The 22,363-nt window shown below is 45.2% G+C and overlaps 1 protein-coding gene across 2 annotated transcripts in view; it reads left to right on the forward strand.

The window, feature by feature from the left end:
• Positions 1-700: 700 nt before the first annotated feature.
• kmt2d (lysine (K)-specific methyltransferase 2D) overlaps positions 701-22,363 on the forward strand; it is a 37,603-nt gene continuing 15,940 nt past the window's right edge. The window contains exons 1-36 of one of the 2 annotated variants that reach the window (XM_086038640.1): positions 701-1,120; positions 3,209-3,292; positions 4,651-4,750; positions 4,835-5,037; positions 5,164-5,273; positions 5,391-5,553; positions 6,121-6,292; positions 6,411-6,525; positions 6,652-6,830; positions 6,925-7,211; positions 9,216-9,335; positions 9,448-10,187; positions 10,264-10,377; positions 10,479-10,592; positions 10,691-10,795; positions 10,890-11,071; positions 11,331-11,495; positions 11,681-11,790; positions 11,913-11,954; positions 12,042-12,227; positions 12,326-12,496; positions 12,585-12,707; positions 13,622-13,743; positions 13,843-13,978; positions 14,064-14,141; positions 14,218-14,295; positions 14,390-14,548; positions 14,649-14,718; positions 14,881-15,119; positions 15,217-15,290; positions 15,466-15,516; positions 15,612-17,216; positions 17,307-17,480; positions 18,853-18,992; positions 20,182-21,938; positions 22,033-22,156. In XM_086038640.1, coding sequence (XP_085894766.1) covers positions 3,244-3,292; positions 4,651-4,750; positions 4,835-5,037; positions 5,164-5,273; positions 5,391-5,553; positions 6,121-6,292; positions 6,411-6,525; positions 6,652-6,830; positions 6,925-7,211; positions 9,216-9,335; positions 9,448-10,187; positions 10,264-10,377; positions 10,479-10,592; positions 10,691-10,795; positions 10,890-11,071; positions 11,331-11,495; positions 11,681-11,790; positions 11,913-11,954; positions 12,042-12,227; positions 12,326-12,496; positions 12,585-12,707; positions 13,622-13,743; positions 13,843-13,978; positions 14,064-14,141; positions 14,218-14,295; positions 14,390-14,548; positions 14,649-14,718; positions 14,881-15,119; positions 15,217-15,290; positions 15,466-15,516; positions 15,612-17,216; positions 17,307-17,480; positions 18,853-18,992; positions 20,182-21,938; positions 22,033-22,156 — 8,357 coding nt within the window. In that variant the 5' untranslated portion in view covers positions 701-1,120; positions 3,209-3,243. The remainder of the gene's footprint in view (positions 1,121-3,208; positions 3,293-4,650; positions 4,751-4,834; positions 5,038-5,163; positions 5,274-5,390; positions 5,554-6,120; positions 6,293-6,410; positions 6,526-6,651; positions 6,831-6,924; positions 7,212-9,215; positions 9,336-9,447; positions 10,188-10,263; positions 10,378-10,478; positions 10,593-10,690; positions 10,796-10,889; positions 11,072-11,330; positions 11,496-11,680; positions 11,791-11,912; positions 11,955-12,041; positions 12,228-12,325; positions 12,497-12,584; positions 12,708-13,621; positions 13,744-13,842; positions 13,979-14,063; positions 14,142-14,217; positions 14,296-14,389; positions 14,549-14,648; positions 14,719-14,880; positions 15,120-15,216; positions 15,291-15,465; positions 15,517-15,611; positions 17,217-17,306; positions 17,481-18,852; positions 18,993-20,181; positions 21,939-22,032; positions 22,157-22,363) is intronic. The other variant, XM_086038649.1, reaches the window with a different exon arrangement.

The following is a 22,363-nucleotide window of genomic DNA, read 5'->3' on the forward strand; positions in this document are numbered from 1 at the left end:
GTCATGCAAGTGTGTACATACACTTCCTACATTATTATAGTTTGATGTGTTGTCGTTTGAGTCCAGCCAAACACGCCCTGAATGCAACCGAGCATAATCGGGATCGTTGTAAATAAATGGTGCTTATGGCAAATTCATTCTACACAGTTGAATTTGACGGCTAAAAATAAAAATACAATAAAAAATTATCCACCGGGTCGCGTCATTCGTGACAAAGCGCTGCATCCGTCGCACAAAGATAGTCCTGCTCCTGCAATTATAACAAGCTAATGAAAATGGCTTCCATGCTTTGGAAAATGTAATGACCTCCAGTACTATCGAGTGTTAATATCCTCCATCATGTTTCCGCGCTGTGCCTGCCAACAAGCACACTCATGTGCAGCGCTGTGCAGGAAAAGATAAACAAAGCACAACAGCAGTTTAATTTTAGACGCCCTAAACGTTGACACATTGAATACTCGATTCGCACGGTTTGCTTTTAGAGCGCTGGTAAATGTTCTGCTTTTGGCGCAGTTTGGCCAAGTGTGTAATGTTGTATGTGTAAATTTAAAAAAAAAACATTGTCATGCAAAGTTAAGCAGCACGCACAAGTTGCCAAATAAAGCACGACGCCAAATGAGTGTTTATTTTGCACTATTCCGTGCGAAGCTGCGACCTCGCGAGAAGGATTCCACAACATGCAGTGGCTAGTTGTTAGCATTCAAGCTACATCCACAAGCCCGGTCGTGTTGTTAGCTGAGAGAAAACATCGAACGGGACCGTAGCAGCACGATGAGTGGTATCGGTGCCTATTGACGGCCGTGTTGAATAATATGTGCCTTGGGCTAGCAAGCGGAATCCGCGCTTGGCTCGCTTAGCCAGCGTTCTCTCGGCGGAGTTGTGTCAAGTATACACAGTACGAGAGGAGGACTAGTGAACACTGAGCTCGCTCGTTCGCTCGCTCGCTCGGCAGCCTTCCGCCTGTGTGCACTTCCCCCACCTTCTCTCTCTCTCGCTCCAGCCGGCTAGCCGCAGCGTTAGTCCGGTACAGAAAATGAAGCGACCAGAAGCAATACGGGAAGCTGCCGTGGGGCTGTTTGGATTTTGCTGATGTGTGAGGAGACGCTTTTGTTTTCGTAAGGTCAGTGGCGTCAATGGTGACTTTTGTCAACTCCCCGTGCCAGGCGTAAATAGAGACACACTAACCCTGACCTTAGACCGGGCAATGTTGGCTCCGATCTCGGTAGCATTTAGCTGTTAGCTTGTAGCAGATGACGCTGTCTACTTGCTGGAGAACTAGCCGTATTACCTGGGCGCTAACTTCGACTTGATTCCTGTTCCGCGGCGACGGTGCCCAGGGTGATTTAGTCCAAGTTAGCCGTTGTCATTTCCAGAAGTGAATGCAGTGGTGCATGCGACTAAGCGTAGTTTTCGCAGTTTTGACTCTTCGGGACACTTAGCTGCTACGTCACCATCGCTAGTTGCTCGTGTTTCCGTTTCAGTGCGTCGTTAGGGATATGGACTAGGCTATTTGTTGGGCCCGTACGAATCCCTCAACTCGGTGTTTACATTCAGTAATGATTGATATGGCTGTTCTATCGAGCTATGTTATGTTTTCCGGTGAACGACAGCAACATACAGATGTTGTTTGACATTATCAGCACAATGGAAGTATGTAAGATCATTATGAAAGTTAATTTGTTGTTACTTTCAGTGTCAACCCAGCTAACCAGGACGCTATTTTGCCATCACTCGCCACTTTGGCGAGACACTATCGAATGGATTTTCGAAACAAAAGCCTACGGAGCTCATTAATTGAGTGGTTATACAGTTGCTGAGTATGTGCTGTCGTATCATGGACTGTTTCGACTTGTCACATTTATTTCGAAGATGTCGCTCTTCCGCCAAATTCACTCAATTGTTCACCTTTTGATTTTGACCAAATAGCGTTCATTAAAATTGAGCTCAAGGTGTTTTTGTTTTCCGTTTGTTTTTAAAACGTGCTGTTGAAACGTGCACCATGGTGATACGCGTGATATTTTTCTATGAAGAATATAAAAACAATAACTTCTTGCAGAGTTTAATGCATGAGAAACACGTGAAAGGCATTCGCCCGTCGACCAGACTAGTTTTTCTTCCAACTGCCTTACCAAATGCGTTCTGTGTGTGTGGAAATTGCTACACATGATCCATTTTCACTTCGAAGCGGCTATACTGTTTGTTCTGTAACTTGGCGGCTATTGCATCGAAGTTGCATAACACAATATATGATAGTGTTGGCGCGGCTGCAGCCGCGCACCTTCATTTGGTTTATTTTCTGACATTGGGAGATTATCATCATAAGAGCACAAATTGGGGACGCTGCCATGTTATCGTTTGTCTGAAACGAGGCTGCGTGCAAAAAGTGGCTTTCCATCGACATTGGCGCTTCGCTGAAGGCCAGATCGCCGGTCACACACGACCCACGCCACGACTCGTTATTTGTTGTGCAGCTGAAACAATGGCGAGGCCGTCGTTTGATTGACTGTACTGTACTTAGTCGACGGCGTGAAGCGCCGAGCGGAACTGAAGTGGGAGCCACTCTGGTTCCGCACGACAACAACACTGCTGCAACAGGAAGTTAGCAACGCGGAAGTTGTCTTTTCTTTGTGTATTTTGGAAAAAAGAACACATATATTTATTTGAAACGCCACAATTAGTGGCTACAACACTTTCTCCTTTTTTCGTGATGCCATCCCACCGCTTTAGAAATTGCACTGCGAGGTGAATAAGCACTCGATGTGTTAATTCCGGTGTGCCAGCTTCCTGTATCCATCGCGCTAATTTTCTCAATTTACAAGCAGACTCGATTTCAGTATTATTCATGTTAGTCAATGACTGACTCCAAGGCACATTACCTTTGGACACAACTGAATGCATTGTATGCATGTTTAAATATGTGTAAGGTGGTTAGTATGAAGTCATTGTGTGTGTGTGTGTGTGTGTGTGTTGGATTGTAATACTGTACGGATTTACATTTCCATACAGAAGGATCTGCATGTCCTTGATAGTTGTATGGGACTTCATCTGTTGTGTTCAATTTGTATTGTCTCTTTATCAAGCTGTCGCTTTAGTCACTGCAATAGACTTGTTCTTTAGGTCATATTGAAATTATTTCAGGTTGTCAGCATACTTAATTAATAGTGGTGTTCTTGCATTATTCTAAGGTGTTTGTATTCTGACAATGCAGATCTCTGCCAAGGAGGTCAAAGCCAGTTTGGGGGGATGGACGAGCAGAAATCAAACTGCGACGAAAGCGACTCTGAGCCAACAGGTAATCACCGAACGTCTTCTGCATCTGTGCGTTGTTTGCATGAATGTGTGGAGTAAGTAAGAATTTTTTAGACTCACACCTGTAATAACTTGCCCTGTGAAATAGATTGTCACTGCTCCCTACTCTTGTGCTGTTTAAAAATAGCTACCACTAGGCCTGTCACAAAAATGACTATATAACAATATACTGTATGCATCCAAATTCTGTAAATTGTCATTTACATGCGTGTTTGATTTCATACGTCACCAGCATTCAGTCGCACCTGCTTTGTTTCAGTCAACTTGCTCACTGCGGTTGGTGGTGGGAGTCACACGCGCGCGCGCACACACACATACACGCACGCACACACACGCACACAAGGAGACAGGTAGAAGGAAGAAATTTTCATAGTTTTCTCCTGGCTGTAGTTGTACTGTTACAGAAAATTGAGTGGTATGAATTGAATCAGTTATAAACCCTGATGACATAGGGGCCATGTGGGTTGGAGTGTTTTGGATTCAAGCCAGATGAAACCAGTGCGCCCGCTAAAATCAACACATTTGTACTGTATGAAGAAAGTTGCTGCACAACAAACTTCAAAGTCCATTTAAAATGCAAGCATCCTATGGAACCTCTTCAGCTGGGAACAAAAAAACATGGTGGGACATAGAGGAGCCTGCATTTCCTGACAGCTTGCAATTATAATGCCTCACAGATAGCGTGACTCACTTTATAGCGAAGGAGAGCCATTCAACACCAGAGAAACCAACATTTAAAGAAATGCTGCAGACTTTTCATAGGCAGTATGACTTGCCTAAAAAAAGTCCCAAGAGCCCGAATAATTATATTGAAGATGCACTCGACCTCCGCAGATCCACAGTTCGCCACTCTCAGATTTTTTTTTTCAATATTTTAAAATACTTTTTTTGTTTTGTTTTCCCAATTTCTCTGTTTTTTGGAAAACTTATATTGAATGTTTATCCGCCTTTCTTGAAGAATTTATGAAGGTTTGGGAAATAATTAATTTTTTCCTCCCCCAATGCATTGAAACGGGCGTCAATAATACACCAATTTTCGCTTTTTGCGGGCTGGCCCTGGTTCCTATCTTCCACGACTAGCTGGGGTGAACTGACTTGACTGTATCCATTCCGAAGCCAGTGTTCAATATTCTTGAGGATGAAGTTAATTGCTGTTAAAGATAATGTACTTCAATTATTATGCTGTATCATATCAGTGACATTCAAAAAAATAACTGTCGTCTCCTAACCCTATCGTGCTAGTTTCTAGGAACTATAGCGTCCTAAAATATTGGTTATCTTGACAGGCCTATTGACCACAGTTTTCATGTATTCTTTTTTTTTTTTTTTTTTTTTTTTTAGCTGATGATAACGCTCCTGCTTTAGAGCTTGGAGAGTCCCAAGCTCTCCTTGCAGCTGAGGTTGTGTCCGGTCCTACTGCCGCCTCTTCAAGTACACCAATGTATGTTCCTTGTTCACGTTTCCCATCTGACCGTCTTACTGCTGACAGTATGAAACACAGAGTCTTTGCATGTGTGTGCAATAGAGAGAGCGTGAGGGCTTGTGCTCTTTGCAACTGTGTGGAGCGCAGCCTTCATGGGCAACGGGAACTCCGACACTTTGGGTCGACTTCAGAACTGCCAACCCTGCAGCCATCTGCTTCTCAGCTGCCGCAGCCTGGAAATGATGAATTGTCTTCCATTGGATTTTCGGACACCCCCTGTCCGGCGTCGCTGTTTGATGACTCAGGTTAATTTCCAGACAACAAATACTGCTTGAAATATGGAGATGTCTGTTAGAAAATACAGGACATACCGATGTGAATCCAAGTTTGCCTGGAGATTTGATGACTTGATCATGCCGTTTGGAATGCAGGAGGTTGTTGGGTTCATCACTGGTGTGCGGTGTGGTCAGAAGGAGTGCAACAAATGGATGACGACGGGTTGGAGAACGTGGATAAGGCTGTTATCTCAGGGACACAGCGGGTAAGTGCGGCGCTCTATAATGTGGATTCAGTGTCATGAGGTGAGAATGTTTGGAATAACGCAAGTTGTCTTCATGAAGTGTCACACATAATGATATCTGGCATTGGTTTGTTCCAGCTTTGTGAATACTGCAAACGGCTGGGTGCAACCATTCGATGCCATGCTGAGGGCTGTTCGACCTTTTACCACTTCCCCTGCGCGGCAGCGAGTGGGTCCTTCCAATCCATGAAGCAGTTGGCCCTCCTCTGTCCACAGCACATCGACAAAGCAGAAGAGTTAGGTAAGATCAAACGCATCTTCACACGATTGCTAAGCCAGTTACGTCACGCATGCTCGTACAAATCATTACAAAATGTCTGCAACTGTAGAACAAGTTCCTCATCTCATCAGTTATCGCTGATGATAATTAGATTCTGCATTCTGTTTTCCGGTGAAACTCCCACTAGTATCTCAGATACTTTGCTTGAAATATGTTTAAGAAATCACTACAAAATGCACTTCAACTTTTTATCCGAGTCATTTAACGCAGGATGGATGCAAGCTGTTTTCAATTTAGAAATGGTGAAGTGTGACAAATTTTTGGCTAAAAAGCAGCGGTCTGTAAATTCTCCGAAGTGAGATGACTATAATTTAAGTACGTATTGCCTCACTTTCCTGCGGATGAACACACACATCCCCCTAACAAGTTCAGATAGAAGACAATCGGAAATTAGGGCTTCGGTTCAATGAATGTCGTCGTTTGCGCACCACTGCTGCCTGCATCGTTTTAGCATTAGCACCGTTTAAGATGAACTATAACCAGCAAGGGTTCATTTGATGAACTGATGCTATATTTTGACTTTCACAGCAGGGGAAGAGTCTTGGTGTGCAGTGTGTGACTCAGCAGGGGAACTCACAGACTTGCTGTTCTGTACGGGTTGTGGCCTACATTATCACGCGGCCTGTTTAGAAATTGGGGCCACGCCCATACAGCGAGCAGGATGGCAATGCCCGGAGTGCAAAGTGTGCCAGACGTGCAGGTGAGTTCAATCCTGTCAGTACATTTGCACACAGTCCAATACAGTATTTGCTTCATATGCCATTTGTGGGCCTTTTTGGAATTGCTGTGATGTCACTTTTTTCCGTGGTTATCTCCAGGCAACCAGGGGAAGACTCCAAAATGTTAGTATGTGATGCCTGCGATAAGGGCTACCACACGTTCTGTCTGCAGCCCGCCATGGAGTCCCTCCCCACAGATCCATGGAAATGCAGAGTAAGTCCCAATCCTCGCCTTTTCCTTTCAAAATCGAACATCGCTTTCTCGAGAAAGCATTTTCCAGTCAAGTTGACGGGCCACTCTGATCAAGTCTTTTTGTCTCCATTATGCGAATCTTGCCAGAGGTGTCGTGTATGCATGGAGTGTGGCATTCGTGGACTGGTGTTGCCCGGCTCGGCGCAGTGGTTTGACAACTACGCCGTGTGTGAGGCCTGCCAGCGTCAGCGCAGCTCCGTGTGTGGCGTCTGCGGCAAAGCTGCGCACCCGTCTGTGGCCCTTCAGTGCTGTACCTTGTGCCGCAGGTTTCTTCACTGATCACGCACATACTGCCCATCTGTGGCTTTCAGTCACGTGTGGACTCACTGTCAAATATTCGATGATCTTTTGGCCTCTCAGGTGGGTGCACAGAGAGTGCGAGCTCCCAGAAGTCAAGAGCGTTTGCCTGCTTTGCAAGGAGGATGCACGTCAGCAGGAGCGTCTCCCCGAAGCGCATACAGCAGAGACTCAAACGGCAGAGGTGGCGGATGAGACCGAAGGGCAGATCCAGTTGGTGGAGATGACAATCCAAACGGAGGCTGACATGACGACGGAGGAGCCCACAGATGTGATACAAGGCCAGGGAGGCAGATCCGATATGGGGTTGGCAGACGCCACTGCTGAAGAAGTCACACGCATGGACCTAGGTTAGTCCGTGCCCATCACAACGAGTGTTGTCACAATACCACAGTTCAGACTTCAGTATTATGCTTGTATGAAGGACCTTGATAGTGATACTGAAATGATACGATACGATGACAAAGAGCAAAGATATTGGTAAAAGCAGAGGAATCGTCGATGGCAAAACAGGAAACTTCAAGTTCTCTCCTTTTTTATTTGTTCAAAATATTCGTCAGTGGAGGATATGAAATCAAATTATTATATACATTCCCTCTTGATGAAATAGAATAAAAGAACTCGCACTACCGTTCAGCTATTCAATGAATATTAAACGATCCTCGTTGCCACTGAGATTCACAGCCTTGTTCAAAATATAAAAATGGCTCCACCGAAAGATTTTCGTCACGTACACGTGAGAAATCCAGCCAAAATTCTCATTCCCCTTCTCGGATTCATTGTTTGGGAAGTTCATTGTTTGGGACTTCATAGTAAATAGTAGTAATAGAAAAGTAAAAACTATGCTCAGTAAAGCATTCAAGACGGAAGTCAACGCAAACAATTTTTGTTCAAGAATATGTTCTATGCAAGCCCACTAGTTGAAACAGGGCATTCTGATGAATATTGTGGAATTAGAGTTAATACACCCGTATTTAGCCATCTCTGGGGGTGGCCATTTTGTCTTCTGTCGACTGAAAATGACATCACAACTGCGCACAACGACCAATCACAGCTCAGACTCAAAAAGCAGGTCAGCCCTGATTGGTCGTTGTTCGCAGTCGTCATTTTCAGTCGACAGAAGACAAAATGGCCGCCCCCAGAGATGGCTAAAAACGAGTGTATTTTGCTGCTTCACTTATATTCCACAAACGCTAGATTAATTAGAATGCTGTGTTTCAACTAGTGGGCCTGCTGGGAACATATTCTTGAAAAAAAAAAATATGTTTGGGATGACTTCAGCTTTAAAAAAAATTTAAAATAGTGCTTCTCTTGCATTGATTAAAAAAAAAAAAAAGTCATTTTTACATCTTTGATTGAAACAATTAATAAACCCAGGCCAGTTTGAAAGCCACATGTCTAAGCTCAATTTCTTTTGGAATTATGTCTGCTACAAGACTTGAGATAGTGATCATTTTCTAGGTGTTGAATTTCCGGGAACTCTTCAGCTTTTCGAGGGGGATTCCAAAGACGATCTTAGGCTTTAGAGAGATGTTTAGCTAGGCACTTTAAGCCTTGATAGTTTAAGATGGTTCTATAAGATTTTTTCTCTTTCTTTTAGATCACCTTTTGATTGCGCAACATTTTTCAAGTCTAGATCGTGGTGGAACAGAATCTTTAGACGGGTTTACATGGAGACATGTATTCCGATTAGAAAGGATCCGAATGACCAATGAAAATGCTCCATACAAACACCCCAATCAGAATGAAAAGGCCAAATCCGAATGGAATTTTATTCAAATTCACAGGGGGTGGTATATTCCTTCTGCCAATCCGAACGAGCGTCATGTAAACAGATCAATTGTAATGGCCATGCTGCGTCCGGTCAGCGCATACTCTGTCTTGATGTAAATGCAATGAAAATGTTGTATACGCACTTTAAATTTGCAGGTTCTTACTAGATCTCACCTGCGACGCGAGGGCTCGTTTTAAAGTACCAGTAACTTGTTTTGATGCAAGATGCTACGTTAATAAAAGTGTAAAAAGAATCGCAAATACTCTGCTAAATAGATTAATTAAGTCCATCTTGATAGATCGTGTGATGTTTACATCGATCTCCGCGTGGCACTCGGCTGTAGCGCGTCTGATCTGATTAACAGGGTGGTGCAAGTAAACGGCCGATCGGAATAGATCACGTAACATGTAAACAGGTGACCAGAGAGCTTCATTTGGAATGATTTCATTCCGAATGACAAAAAAGTCTCCACGTAAACCCGGCTTTTGTGTGTTTTGCGCTGCGCTGATCTTATCGGAGCACACAGATTTAAAAAAATACTTTAGTGCGTAGCAGACCTTAACCAGTTCTCTCCTTCTAGGTGCGGAGGCGATTGCTCTTGGGACAACGGATGTAGGTGATAAATTGTCCAAGGAGGAGCTGAAGATAGACAAAGACGACTGCGTTTCAGAGTGGTCCCCTGCGACATTTGAGTCTTCAGGTAGGAGCGGCCAACTGTTGACCTGCATATTTGTGCGTGCACAAAAATTGTGCTGTAGCCAATGAAAGAGTTGTAAGCGATGAAAGTAACAACATGCATGCCTTAATCCTAGCTGTGGAGTGCTCGACCAAACAGGGTGCCCCTTGTCTACCTGCTGATGAAAGGCGAGCAGAAGAGGCAGTCAGCCAAGCGATCCGAGCTGACTCGAGACGGTCTGAAAATGCGGAAGTAGAAGAAACACTGGAGGGCCCTGAAAACATGGAGGTGGAGAAGCAGGAGACTCTTCTTTCTGTGCACAGGCCTCTTTCAGTAGCGTTAGTAAAAGCTGGCTCTGGTGGCTTCCAAAGCGTCGAGTCATTCAGTCAGACGCTGTCAAAGTTGTCACCCTCTCGAGCGTCTGCCGACAAAGCGGAGCACGCACACCGGTCCGCCGAGCGGCACGCAAGTCCATGCCAGGCGCGCCAGTCGTCTTCTCATCTTTTACCATCAGACACTCAAGACGGCGCCGCTACTGTCAACATGGAGGAGAGGCTACTACCTCACTCTGAAGAAGAGGAGGATGAAGAAGATGACGATGAGCAAATGAGAAGAGAAGGACTCGATGTGGACATAAAAGAGGAACCGCAGGAGGATGAGGTGAAGCCGGAATTGCTTCTGGATGAAATGTCCAACATGAGCCACGGGGACGAAAGTAGCAGCGGGTTTCTGGGCTCTCCCGGAGAAGCCGATCCTCACCTTTCTATGGAGCTCGGCCGCTCTGAAACCGATGACTCGCTTCCCTTTGAACCCCTCGGAAGTAACGCAGAGAAGGTGAAGCGCAGGGGATCCCCCGGCCGCTCAAGAGTCAAACAGGTCAGCGGTCATTCTTAAACGCCTTTTGCTTATGTTGACCGTTAGAGAAAAAGCTGACCCGGTGTACTTTTCTCAGGGTCGAAGCAATAGTTTCCCCGGCAAGCGTCGGCCACGAGGAGGTGGTGGCGGCCGAGGGCGGGGTGGGAGGTCTCGCCTCAAAGCCATGGCCTCTTGCATTGATGCCTTTTTGGTGAGCCAAGTTTTGCATTGAGCGTACAGAAGGAAATACAGAATGAAAGAACAACTATTACGCATTATTGCTACTTTGTTTCCTTTTTCACCTGTCCACAGCTCAGCATGACCACTGACTCTGGAATAAGTAAGGAGGAGGAGGAGGAGGAAGATGACACCATGCAGAACACAGTGGTTCTTTTTTCAAACACGGACAAATTTGTGTTGCTCCAGGTATAGCATCTTCATTTGAAATGAGCTCATTTGTATTTTGGCCTATGTGTCACTGTTAAATGCATCTTGTTTTTCCTTTTTTCTGCTGTGCGTTTCAGGATATGTGCGTTGTATGCGGCAGCTTTGGAAAGGGGGCGGAAGGGCAGTTATTGGCCTGTGCGCAGTGTGCTCAATGTTATCATCCCTACTGCGTGAACAGTAAAGTAAATGCAACACTTTTAATACGTCTCTATTTCTTTAGCCAGAAAGCCAAGTCCTTCGTAAGTCAAGTTAAACTAAACGCGATCTCTTGCGTAGATCACCAAGACGATGCTGCGCAAGGGCTGGCGCTGTTTGGAGTGTATCGTGTGCGAAGTATGTGGCAAGGCTTCGGACCCTGCCCGTCTGCTGCTGTGCGACGACTGCGATGTCAGCTATCACACATACTGCTTGGACCCGCCCCTGCACACAGTGCCCAAGGGAGGTTGGAAATGCAAATGGTAAAGAAGGAAAAAAAAAATCTTTGAAAGCTTTGTCCAACCTTGTAACTTTGAATGGGGTCAAATGGAAATGAATTCCTGGAAATTTGCATATTATGTAAACCATTCAACCGACGTTGCATTAACTATTCGGGGGCCTGACTTTCAATTAACGGGATTCTGTAGCAAAAGACAAATTGTTACACACTCACATCGGCGCGCATAGTCTCTCGGGGCTACGGATGGCTTAATTGCTACCGTGTGATTCTCGACTTTGCAGGTGCGTGTGTTGTGTGCAATGCGGTTCCAACTCGCCAGGTTTCCACTGTGAGTGGCAGAATAACTACACTCACTGTGGCCCCTGTGCCAGCCTCGTCACCTGTCCAGTATGCAGAGAGAACTTCATGGAGGAGGAGCTGCTCCTGCAGTGTCAGCACTGCGATCGGTGGGTGGTGCGCATGAGCGCGAAATACGTGAATAAAATCAAATGAAATATTTATTAGAGAGCCACCACTAATGTCTTTCAAGGACTATATGTTTATATATGTTATCTGTCATGAATTTCTTAACGCAGTGTCTGATTTATTCTGAAAGTCACATATTGCTGTTTAATTCTGTGTGCCTGTGAAGATGGGTGCATGCGGTCTGTGAGAGTTTATATACCGAGGATGAAGTGGAACAAGCATCTGATGAGGGCTTTGCATGCACATCATGCAGCCCATATGTTCCCAAACCTGTCGGTGAGTCAGAACTAGACATAAATGGCAAAATATTCATGGAATGTTACTGTCTGAAATGAATAGAATATTTTTTTCTTTTTTACTTGATTTTTTTTTTTTTTTTACCTTTTTCTTCACTATAGTTGAGTCGGCCATTATGGCTTCAATAAGGATCAAAGAGCCAGGTTAGTGAAATTTTGTTCATTCTATACTCGATTGTCTTTTCTTAAAATTTTTTTTTTTTTATAACCTTTACATCGTGAACTTTACAGAGCCGCAGTTCTACCGATTAGAGGGTGTTTGGCTGACAGAATCGGGAATGTCCCTGCTGCGGACCATATCCATGTCTCCCTTGCTTAAGAGACGGCAGCGACGCTCTCGCCTTGGCACTTTGTGTTGTGAAGGAGGCCCTGATGGAATGGATGTGAGGGAGGAAGGAGAAGGGGAAGAGGGAAAAGGTTGGGATCTTTTCTGCTTATCGATTGGCTTCTGACCAGCCATTTTTGTGTGCTAAATATGCCGCTGTTTTCAAACTCAATTTTTTTTTTTGCTCTAGTCTGTGGGGAGTCTATGGATTGTGACACTAAGATGGAGAATCATGGAAGCCCTGACAGAGAAGGTGCTGTTGATGGAGGCACAGATGGCATGGCTGAATGTGACGTTCTCAAAGGGGGGGTAGACGATACGGAAGATGGTAAAAAGAGAAAACGGAAACCCTACAGACCTGGTAAGCTGACATGTTTTGAAAGATAGATTTAGCAAAAAAAAAAAAAACCTCAAGTATGTTTGGATAATCTATGAATTCATTGCCTTAGGAATTGGAGGCTTCATGGTGCGACAAAGGAAATGTCACACGCGGTTGAAGAAAGAGTTTTTTGCCCAGCTGGCTGGAGAGACTACTTTAGATGGACAGCCAATAGAGAGAACTATCGAAGAGGGTCAGTGACAACAATGGATGACTGTTTTTCACATAAAAGAGACAAATGATGCTCTTGCGCACAATTTAAAACAGTTACCGGTAGTTGGTTTCGTAATAACATATCTGTATGTGAAGGATTTTAATGAAGCATGCAACTTCTATTTGTGGAAGTGCAATCTGGTGCGGGGGGGGGCGGGCAAAAGTGTGAATACCCACAAAGACAATAACAGCATTTTCACTTGCAGAGTTCATAGTTGATGTACTGCGCTTGTCAATTAGTGTATTACTCGGTTCATGTGGACATTCAGTGGACACATTATCAAACACTCAACCCCCACTAATTAAGCCCCACTGTGGGGTGGAAATGAAGAACGGCTCACTCACAGAAATTGGCAGATTACGAAAGATTTACTTGACTTTCACATTTAACTCATTCACTGCCAGGCATTTTCAGACCCTCTTTTAACTTAACGTTTGAAAAAAATATAAATAGATTCCTGGGATGGAATGGCTGAACTGTGAAAAGACAAGTAAATTTGTCAATGGCAGTGAATGAGTTAATGGAGAAACCAACACCAGAGACGCCAAATATCGGTATACAAAATACATTTTACATGTCCTCTTTAACATTTCGCTTTTTGTGTTTTATTGAGGGTAAAAAATGTATAACAAATTAGCTACTCTTACCTATGATATACGGTAGGACACTGCAGACCATTATCCATAGTACTTGTATCCCACTTAGCATCTTATCCAGGTAAAATTATTCAAGAAGGTCCTGGTGTTAGGTAAATACGGTAAGCAAAAACATGCAAACGCATGAAACAACAGCATGTTAATTCGAATTTTGAAAATGTGTATCTGAGCATCAATCTACCGTTGTGAACATTTTGAATTTTGTTTTTTTTATGTTTGAATTGTCGCTGTGCGTAGGGCCCCATCCTGACACAGATAACATCATGGACCCTAAACCATTGGAGGGCGAGGAACAGGCGAAGAAACGTCGGGGACGAAAGAAGAGCAAACTTGAAGACATGTTTCCAGCCTATCTCCAGGTTTGTTCGTCTGTCTCTTGTGTGGTCCTCAAATGTAAAGTTGTGGGACAATTTCCTAGTATAATATCCACATGTGCAATAATCTGGTGTTTGGTGCAGGAGGCTTTCTTTGGAAAGACACTCATAGACTTGAGCAAGAAGGCTGTCATGACAACCCCTGGCCAGAGGCCAGCTGCATGCATTCTTCAACCTTCATTACCAGCACCATCGACGTTCAAAACTACTTCCCCAGAAAGTAAGAAAAACGACTTGAAGTTTGACACATAATGTAGCGACAAACAAGCTCACTATTTATTTGTAACTTTTAAACGCTTCCCTAGCTGAGGCCAAGGATCGTATGGTGCATCATCTCAAGCAAGAGGGGGGTGAGGCCCCCCTGGCTCAGGGAGAAGGTGCAGGTTAGTATCTGGACACTTGCGCACGTCTCGCTTTGCTTTGGATGTAATTGTATTGTCAACATACACATTTTTTCAGGAGTCTCTGCACCATCCTCAATACTGAAGGACCCAATGTCAACTGATCCTCAAGACTTTGATGCAGACAAACATGAAGGTACTCATTGTAGATGATGTAACTGTGCAAAAAAACGCAAATGTTTCAGAGGTGTTGAGCTTTTTCCTTCCTTGTTGTTGTCCCTCTGTGTCAGGTCTTCCACAAGGAATAGAGAATCAGGATTCGGAGCAGTTTTTCAGGAAGGTTCTAGGAGTGTCAGAAGGCTCCACCTTGGAGGGTATGAAGCCCATCTCAGAGGGCAATAAGGGAGAACTCAATTGTAGCGCCCTGCCGCAAAGAGCTCTCCTCTCAGGTGTGTAGAACGGATTTCCTGCGGTCATCTTATTGGCGTTGCGACAGTGATTAAATGAAGTTTGATATGGGGTTGTCCTTGCGATCTACATGGTTTGTAGGGTCTCTGCCCTCGGCTGGAGTTATGGACGCTTTCCCTGCCCTGTCTCAGTCACCGTTCTTTGACATGCGGTAAGCAATCGCTACATTTCTTATTTTTAGCATTGCATAGCTCAGCTCAATTCTGCTATGGGCAATGCATGTATTTTTTTCACACTTGATGTTTTCTTATGAAGATGAAATGCTTCAGATGATGAATCATGTAAGCCTTCATCCTCTTAAAATTGTGTTCAGGGAAAAAGGAGGAATGTTCAGTCCAAACGGTGGTGAGGAGAGTCCTTGGGCTACTCCGTCCACCCCAGCGACTCCTTCCTCTCCACCAACCCCCACTGAGGCAGAAGGCGATGGACTGTCGTACAACCAGCGTAGTCTCCAGCGATGGGAGAAAGATGAGGAGCTGGGGGAACTGTCAACCATTTCTCCTGTGCTTTATGCCAATAGCAACTTTCCCACTCTCAAACAGGACTACCCAGGTGCGTGTGGAAAGCGATTATCATTTGATAAATATTGTTTCTTATTCAGCTCTGTTACCATTGTATAATTTGTTTGCACATTTTTGCCCTTTCCCAGACTGGGCTAGTCGCTGTAAGCAAATCATGAAGATCTGGAGAAAAGTGTCAGCAGCTGACAAGGTTCCTTATCTGGTAGGCTCTCTCATTTTTATCAACAATAGCAAACATTATATTGTGCTACATTTTGCATGGAGCAAAATGTATTCCTTTTGGGGTCTATCATTGAGTGGATTAAAAAAAAAAAAAGACACACTTTTGTAACAGACAAGGGATTGTATTTAATTTGATTTCACATATTATTCAATAGCAAAAGGCCAAAGACAACAGAGCAGCTCAGAGAATCAACAAGGCACAGAAGGTAAGTTCAAACTTCTCCTAGTCTGACAAGTGAAAGTTGCAAAAATTGTAATCCTGTTTGTTACCTTTCTCATTTCTCCTTTTCTGATCTCATAGCAGGCAGAGAGTCAGGTGTGCAGGCCTGTTAAGGCCGAGCCAGCGCGTATGAAAGGGGAAAGACCCAGTTTGCACCTCCAGATCCCCCCGCCTTCCGGATCTACGTCCATCTCGTCTCAGCCAAGCTCGGCAGAAAGCCCGTTTCCTTTCCCCCCAGACTCGGGATCCTCCTCTGTCTTTTTCTCAGATGGTATTGCAAAGACCCCAGGATCAGCTGAAATCCGTACAGATCCTTTTGCCAAGCTCACCCCGCAGTCACCCCGTTCTCACTCCCACCCACCAACTCCTTTATCCTATGCTGGGGCTAGTCCCATGCAGGCCTCCTCCTCAGGTTTTTCCACTTCCGGCCCACAGGGTCCTCCTCAGGGACGGCCAGCTAGTCTTGGCCCCTTTGACATGCAACCAGGGACTTCAGGAGCCCCCAGACGGGCTCAGCAGGTTGACCCCTATTTCAGATCACAGTTGCAGCATCAACAGGGTCATTTGTCACAATCTCAGCAAGGCTCTCAAGAGTCCCTTACGCCTCTACAAAGTCCTCATTCAAGAAGTGCTGGGATTGGGATTGAGTCCCCCATTTTCTCGCCACCTCATAACACACATTACGGAGACCCTCAAAGAACTTTGCAGACCGAATATGGTTCATCCCCAATACCCTCAGTTGCGTCCTCACCTGCCAGCCAGTATAGGGCTGATATGAGCGCACCCTCTCCTCGCGCCGCTCCTGTCGGAAGACCTGACTTTGCCACCGGTTCCCCTGCTGGGATGCTGGAGTCCGGGGATGGACTATTTAAGGCACCTTTGACACCACGAATGCACCAAGGGGACGGTGGAGCGCTTCCTCCTGGAGCCTCCCCGGGCCACCCTTCTGAAGGGTACAGGCAGTCTCCCTCTCACCCGTTCTCTGACCACCACATTCAGTCTCCACTAGCTCCCAAGTTGCAGGCAGGTGACGGTTGCGCTCTTGGACCGCAGCGACATCCCGTCACGCAACAGGAATTGTGCTCGAGAGTTCCCTCCAGCCCGCAATCCCAGGGCAGTTGCCAGTCTCCCCACACTCCCGGGGGGCTCTCCAATGATGCCTATTCTGCACAGTCTCCTCTAACCCCACGCTTCCAGTCCCCAGATCACTGTTCTCAGCCACCTTCAAGGCCACAATCTCGAGACCCTTTCATGACTATCCACAAACCTCCTCGCCCCACATCCGCTGCACCGGACGGAAGTACAAGTTTCAAAGGCTCACCTAATTCAAATCAGTCACCTCAATTGCATTCCGGCGGGAGTCCCATCGGCGATCCCCTTTCGCTCAAACCCTCAGCGCCCCCTCCTCCATTTGGCCCTAGCACGGGCAACGTTCAGATGTCCCAACAGCAGGCACCATGTCAGCCACAGCAACCCCAGCCGCAAACACAGCAGACTACTCTTGCAGACGGCTACAGTTCGAGACTGATTCCTCCTTCTGGATCTCAAGAACTGGCGGCTGTCCGCCCTCAAGATGCACCTCATCAGCCATCCTTGCCAGCCGCTCAAGAAATGTCTGACGTGTCAGCAGTGCAAGATCCTGTACTGGTGGGCCTGAGTCCCTCTGAGCTGGAGAAGCACAGACAGGTATTAAAAGTATTGGACAAAAAAGAATGTTTTTATCCCCTGCAATTTTTGGGGTTTTTAATTCATGTGTTTTTTGTTGGGTTTTTTTAGCGTCAGAGATTGAGGGAATTTCTAATTAGACAACAAATGCAACGGAACACCATGAGACAAGAAAAGGAGGCAGCTGCAGCTGCTGCAGGCAACGCGTCTCCTGGATGGCCAGGAGGAGAGATGGGTGCATTTCAACAAGATAAGATCCACCGAGCACCACCGCCTTATCCACAGGTACAGTGAAATCCCTGCTAGTCATGCTTAAAAGGGACCAAGCTCAGTGGCAAAAATCAAATTGTAATTCAATCTCCCCCCCTCCAACCTTCTAAAATGTTTATAATTGCCTTTACACAACATGGTGGCAGAGCTGTACTTTTATTGCTTTGGCATGAGCATAAAAAACAAAAAACAATTGTGAACTTTTCAACAAACAACGGAGGATAGGTTCCAGAAAAAATATAAGCAGTGAATATTCGAGTTTGCAAATGCCAAACCGTGAATATGTTCACATAGTCAGTAATATATCATAAACCTCGACATCTTGACAACGATAAGGCATTCTGGAAGCTGTCTCTACATGTTGAAGCAAAAAGAAAAGAGATTTTTTTCTTTTTTAAGAAGAGTTAGGTCATTCTTGCACTGAATGGCTTTTCATGGTTGTGTATCTCCAGTAAGGCTATGATCCAATGTTAGAACTGCCATGTGATATGAAACATCATGTTTCATTTTCTGCTTCGGTCTAGAGCAAAAAATAGGGGTGTGTATCGTTACGATTTTAAAGACACTACTACTCTTACCGATACTGTTTATGGATATGGTATTTTAACAGTATTCTTATCTGTATTTTTGTTTAGAAAATCAACAAATTAAATTATTTTTTTTTCAAAATAAATGAACTTGTTTTGTCAAAATCAAATTTATGTACATAGCTCTTAATCACGAAATTGTCTCAAAAGGCTTCACAAGCCCACAGTTGACAAATATTAATGACATCTGCTGATCTTGACTCCACAGGAGGGCAAGGAAAAACTTAAATAAAACAACATCGGGAGGAAAATAAGCCTGTGTTGGAAATGTAAAGACATTGTGTAATTAATCAATAGAAATGAATGGTTTGAACAAATCACTATTATACTGCTAAACATTATATAGAAAATGACAGTGTAAAAGAAACCCGGTGTAGACCAACAAGGTGCATGCAGTTGGGATGCAAAAGAAACTTTGGTGGGGTGAGTTGCACATTTTCTAAATGTTTGCTTGCTTTTCCCCCTACATTTTGAATGATTGATTGCACATGTGGCAACATGCATTGTCACCATGAACCTTTGAAAAAGGTAACCACACTTTTGACTGTTTCAATCCCTCCTCCGTGTATGATAGTCAGGCTAAATCAGTGTTTTAAGTTCAGTGCAGTGATGACTTGTGGGAAGAAGCTGTTTCGAAGTCTGTTCGTTCTGGTCCTAATGGACCTGTCGCTCGTTCCAGAGCACAGCTGCCCGAAATCGGCGGGTTAGGTGTTGTTGCGTGTGACAAGGAGTCTGACAATAGCAAATGGAAAGTTCAACATACTGTATTCATACTGCATCCTGTTGTCTTCTTTAATTAGGATCGTGTTGCTGTTAATGCTGCTGGCGCTCAGGCCTCTGCTATGGGAAAGCTCTCTGTGAATGCCGGCGGCCTGGCTGACAAGCTCATTTGCCCATCATCCACAGGAAGCCCTGCGATCATGGACCCTAGTACACTCAGGTATGCCTGCAGGCTATCACTTAGTCAGCTGTTAAAATTGATCAGAAATATTGAGTGCAGTGTATATTGATTTCATTTCTAACAGCTGTAGGCCTATTTGGTTATATTGTAAGTCACCTATGAAAGGAAAATAGTTGTGTCACGATACCAACATTTTGACTTTGATTCTATACCTGCATAAAGTACCTCAATACCGATACCGAAGCGGTACTGCGACAGCAATCTAAAATCAGCAAAAGCAGCAAAATTATAACAAATAAAAGAACTTCAAAATTTTAAAAATGTATTAATTCAAAATATTAGGATGTGCTTGATAAGAAAATAACATTTTACACATTGTTAAACACTTATGAACACTCTCTACTTGATTATTTATATTTTAGAGACTACATGTAAATTAAACTTTAAGAAAAGTAGTTCTCATTTATTTATTTTTTTTTAAACGTCACTAGTAGAAAATGTGCACAGAGGTTAGTAGAGCTGTTAGTGTAACGTAATGTTTCTTATGTGTGTGCGTGTGTGTGTCTACTCTTCTCTTATCTTCTCCCAGCTAGTCAAATGCCTCATCAAATTATACAAATTGTGAACAAAATAATTCACAGTCTACATATTTTGGGGGGGAAGTGTTACAAATGCATCACAACCTGCTGCTCATTTAACTGCTGGTATAACTCTGGATGCCGGTCATCGAGGTGATTGGCCAGATTGGACGTGTTCCCACCTCGAGGCACGGTAGTTTTAAAACAAGCCTTACAGACGGGCTTTATCACGTTGGGCGCGAGGAGCGGAGGGGGAACGAGCTCTTGTGGCCCTGCTTGAGGCCATCTTCCTCTTGCACAGTGTGCTTTTTAAAAAAATGTTTATTTTAAATATAAATACCGGTGTTAAAAAAGAAAATTGTATCGAGCCGTTTTTGACGCAGAAAAATCATTGGACGGTACTGGTACCGGTATCCCGTGCTGCACTAGGAGATAGTGTAATATTTGACATTAAATCTATGGTTTTGTGACGTTTGCCTCCTAGTTGATGGAATTATCTTAAACCCTGTTTCAGTATTTGACATTTTTAATGTGAAAAACATGTACGAGTACCTTGACACTGTTGCATGAGCAATTTGTCCTTATTTTGTGGGTAACCCTTTCCACTGAAGCGTTTTGACATTTCCTATCTCTTCATGTGTGTCGTTCAGGCCATCAGGGCCCACCAAGCCTCAGGGCATGTTTCCTCGTCCACCGTTCGCTCCTCAGTGGCATGCTGCAGGACCAAGGAGATTCCCCCACCCTGGCATGGAGGCTATGGCTATAAGGCACAATCTGACTTCTGCTGTCAACATCCAGGGCATGGAAGGTATGGGTCACGCTCATCCCATCATACCAGGGCATGGAGGAGAGAATATGCAACCCATAGGCCAAGGACCCCCACCGCAGTTTATTGAATTAAGGCACAACTCACAGAGGCTGCCACTTAGACCCCAGTTTATGCCTCGCGGACCTCAGCCCAGACAGCGTCTTTTTGTCCCACAAGAGATGGCAGCAGCTTATGTTCAGCAGCGTCCCATGGCTCATGCCAGTGCTATGTCATCTGAGGGGGGTATTGACCCACAATTGAAATTACAGCAGAGTGAACTGTCAGCTTTATTACCTCAGCAGTCTGCAGTCCCAGGAACGCAGCAGCCCCAGGCAGTAGCATCGAGTCCAAATACTCCCGGCGCCGGACATCGGCCGCTTTCACAATCGAGTCTCGTCACAGAGCAAAGCCAAGCTGCTGTGGCAGAACACGGTGAGACACTACCAGAGCCTGATCTTGAGGGCCTTGGGGATGCCCCAGGAGACGGAGGTGTGGAGGATGAAGAGGATTTAGCGCTTGACTTGGACCCAGACAAAGGCGTTGATGAATTGGGAAACCTGGACAACCTGGAAACAAATGATCCACATCTTGATGACTTGCTTAATAGTGATGAATTTGACCTGCTGGCTTACACTGACCCCGAACTAGACCAAGGAGACCCCAAGGATGGCTTTTCAGACCAGCTGCGTTTAGTCGAAGCAGAAAGTGAAACCCCTTCATCAGCCTCTGGATCCGCACTTGTTAAAGTGGAAGAAAAAGCCAAGTTGGAGCCTGGGCAGGAGTCCCGCTCAACGAGACGAGCCTCGCCGGGCAGGTCATCCACCCAAATGCCGCCCTCCCCTAACACAGCTGCTAACTCCAAAGTCGAAACTCTCACGCCTCAGCTCCTCTCAGGACAGAATGTTGTAAAAGATGAAATGGTTGAGGCCGTCTCTTTGCTTCTGGGTGGGAACACAACTTCGGCCATGCCTGCACAGCAAGAACACCAGTCGGCTTCCCTCAGTTCTGTTCGTTTAGGGGGACTTCCATACCCACTACAAGGCCAGGATGGGCCCTTGCCTTTTCCTAGTGGTGCTGCGCATGCAGATATTGATGACGATGCACTTGACCTGCCTGATGTTGGAGGACAACACTCTGCTGCTGTGGATTTGGCAAAGGTCGAAAGCTCATTGGATGGCGAGCTGCCTCTTCTGATACAAGATCTTCTGGAACATGAGAAGAAGGAGCAGCAGAAGCAGCAACAGCAGCAACAGCTTAGCTCCCTTCACCAGGGGGCCATGGCGCCTCATTTTTCTTGCGTTCCAAGTCAGCAGTCAAACCCGCAAGCACCCGCGCCGCTAATTCTGCCGCAACACCACCGTCCGCCACCTCAAGCAGTGATGGGCCAGCCCGGCATGGTACCGCGTGCTCCGCACATGCTGCAGCATCAACAAAGGCTTTTGGGAACTGCAATGGCACCGGCACCTCACATGGCCATGAGCCAGCAGCAAGCCATGGTGAGGATGGCCCAACCAGGAATGCATGCGGCTCTCAATCATCCACCTCAGCAACCTGTGGTGAAGCAGTCACCCCTGGCCAACAATTTCTTCCCTGACAAAGGTAACCACTCTGGCTTGTATCTGTAATTCATCTGCAAAACCCTTTCCCCACCCTATATCAGCAGATGATGAGACGCTTTGGTGTTGTTTTGCAGATTTAGACAAATTTGCAACTGATGACATAATGGATCCCATTGCCAAGGCAAAGATGGTGGCTCTAAAGGGTATCAAAAGAGTGTTAGCGCAGGACCCCATGGTTGTGACCCCTGGCATCAACAGGTACTTAGAGAAAAAAAAATCCCCCCTTTTTTATCCATACGTTGGGTGTCTTGTGTTCTGTCTTGGTTTGTTTTTGTACAGCTATAGAAACCTGAACTAAACACAATTTCTACTACTCAACAAAGCTTTGTGCTTGATAGACAACTGCTTTATCTGTTGATATTAGGGCTGCACGATACTGGAAAAATGTGCGATATTGATGTGGAC

Source organism: Filicampus tigris, chromosome 1 (genome assembly GCF_054856515.1).
Source record: "Filicampus tigris isolate MCC_2025a chromosome 1, RoL_Ftig_1.0, whole genome shotgun sequence".
Lineage (NCBI taxonomy): Eukaryota > Metazoa > Chordata > Actinopteri > Syngnathiformes > Syngnathidae > Filicampus > Filicampus tigris.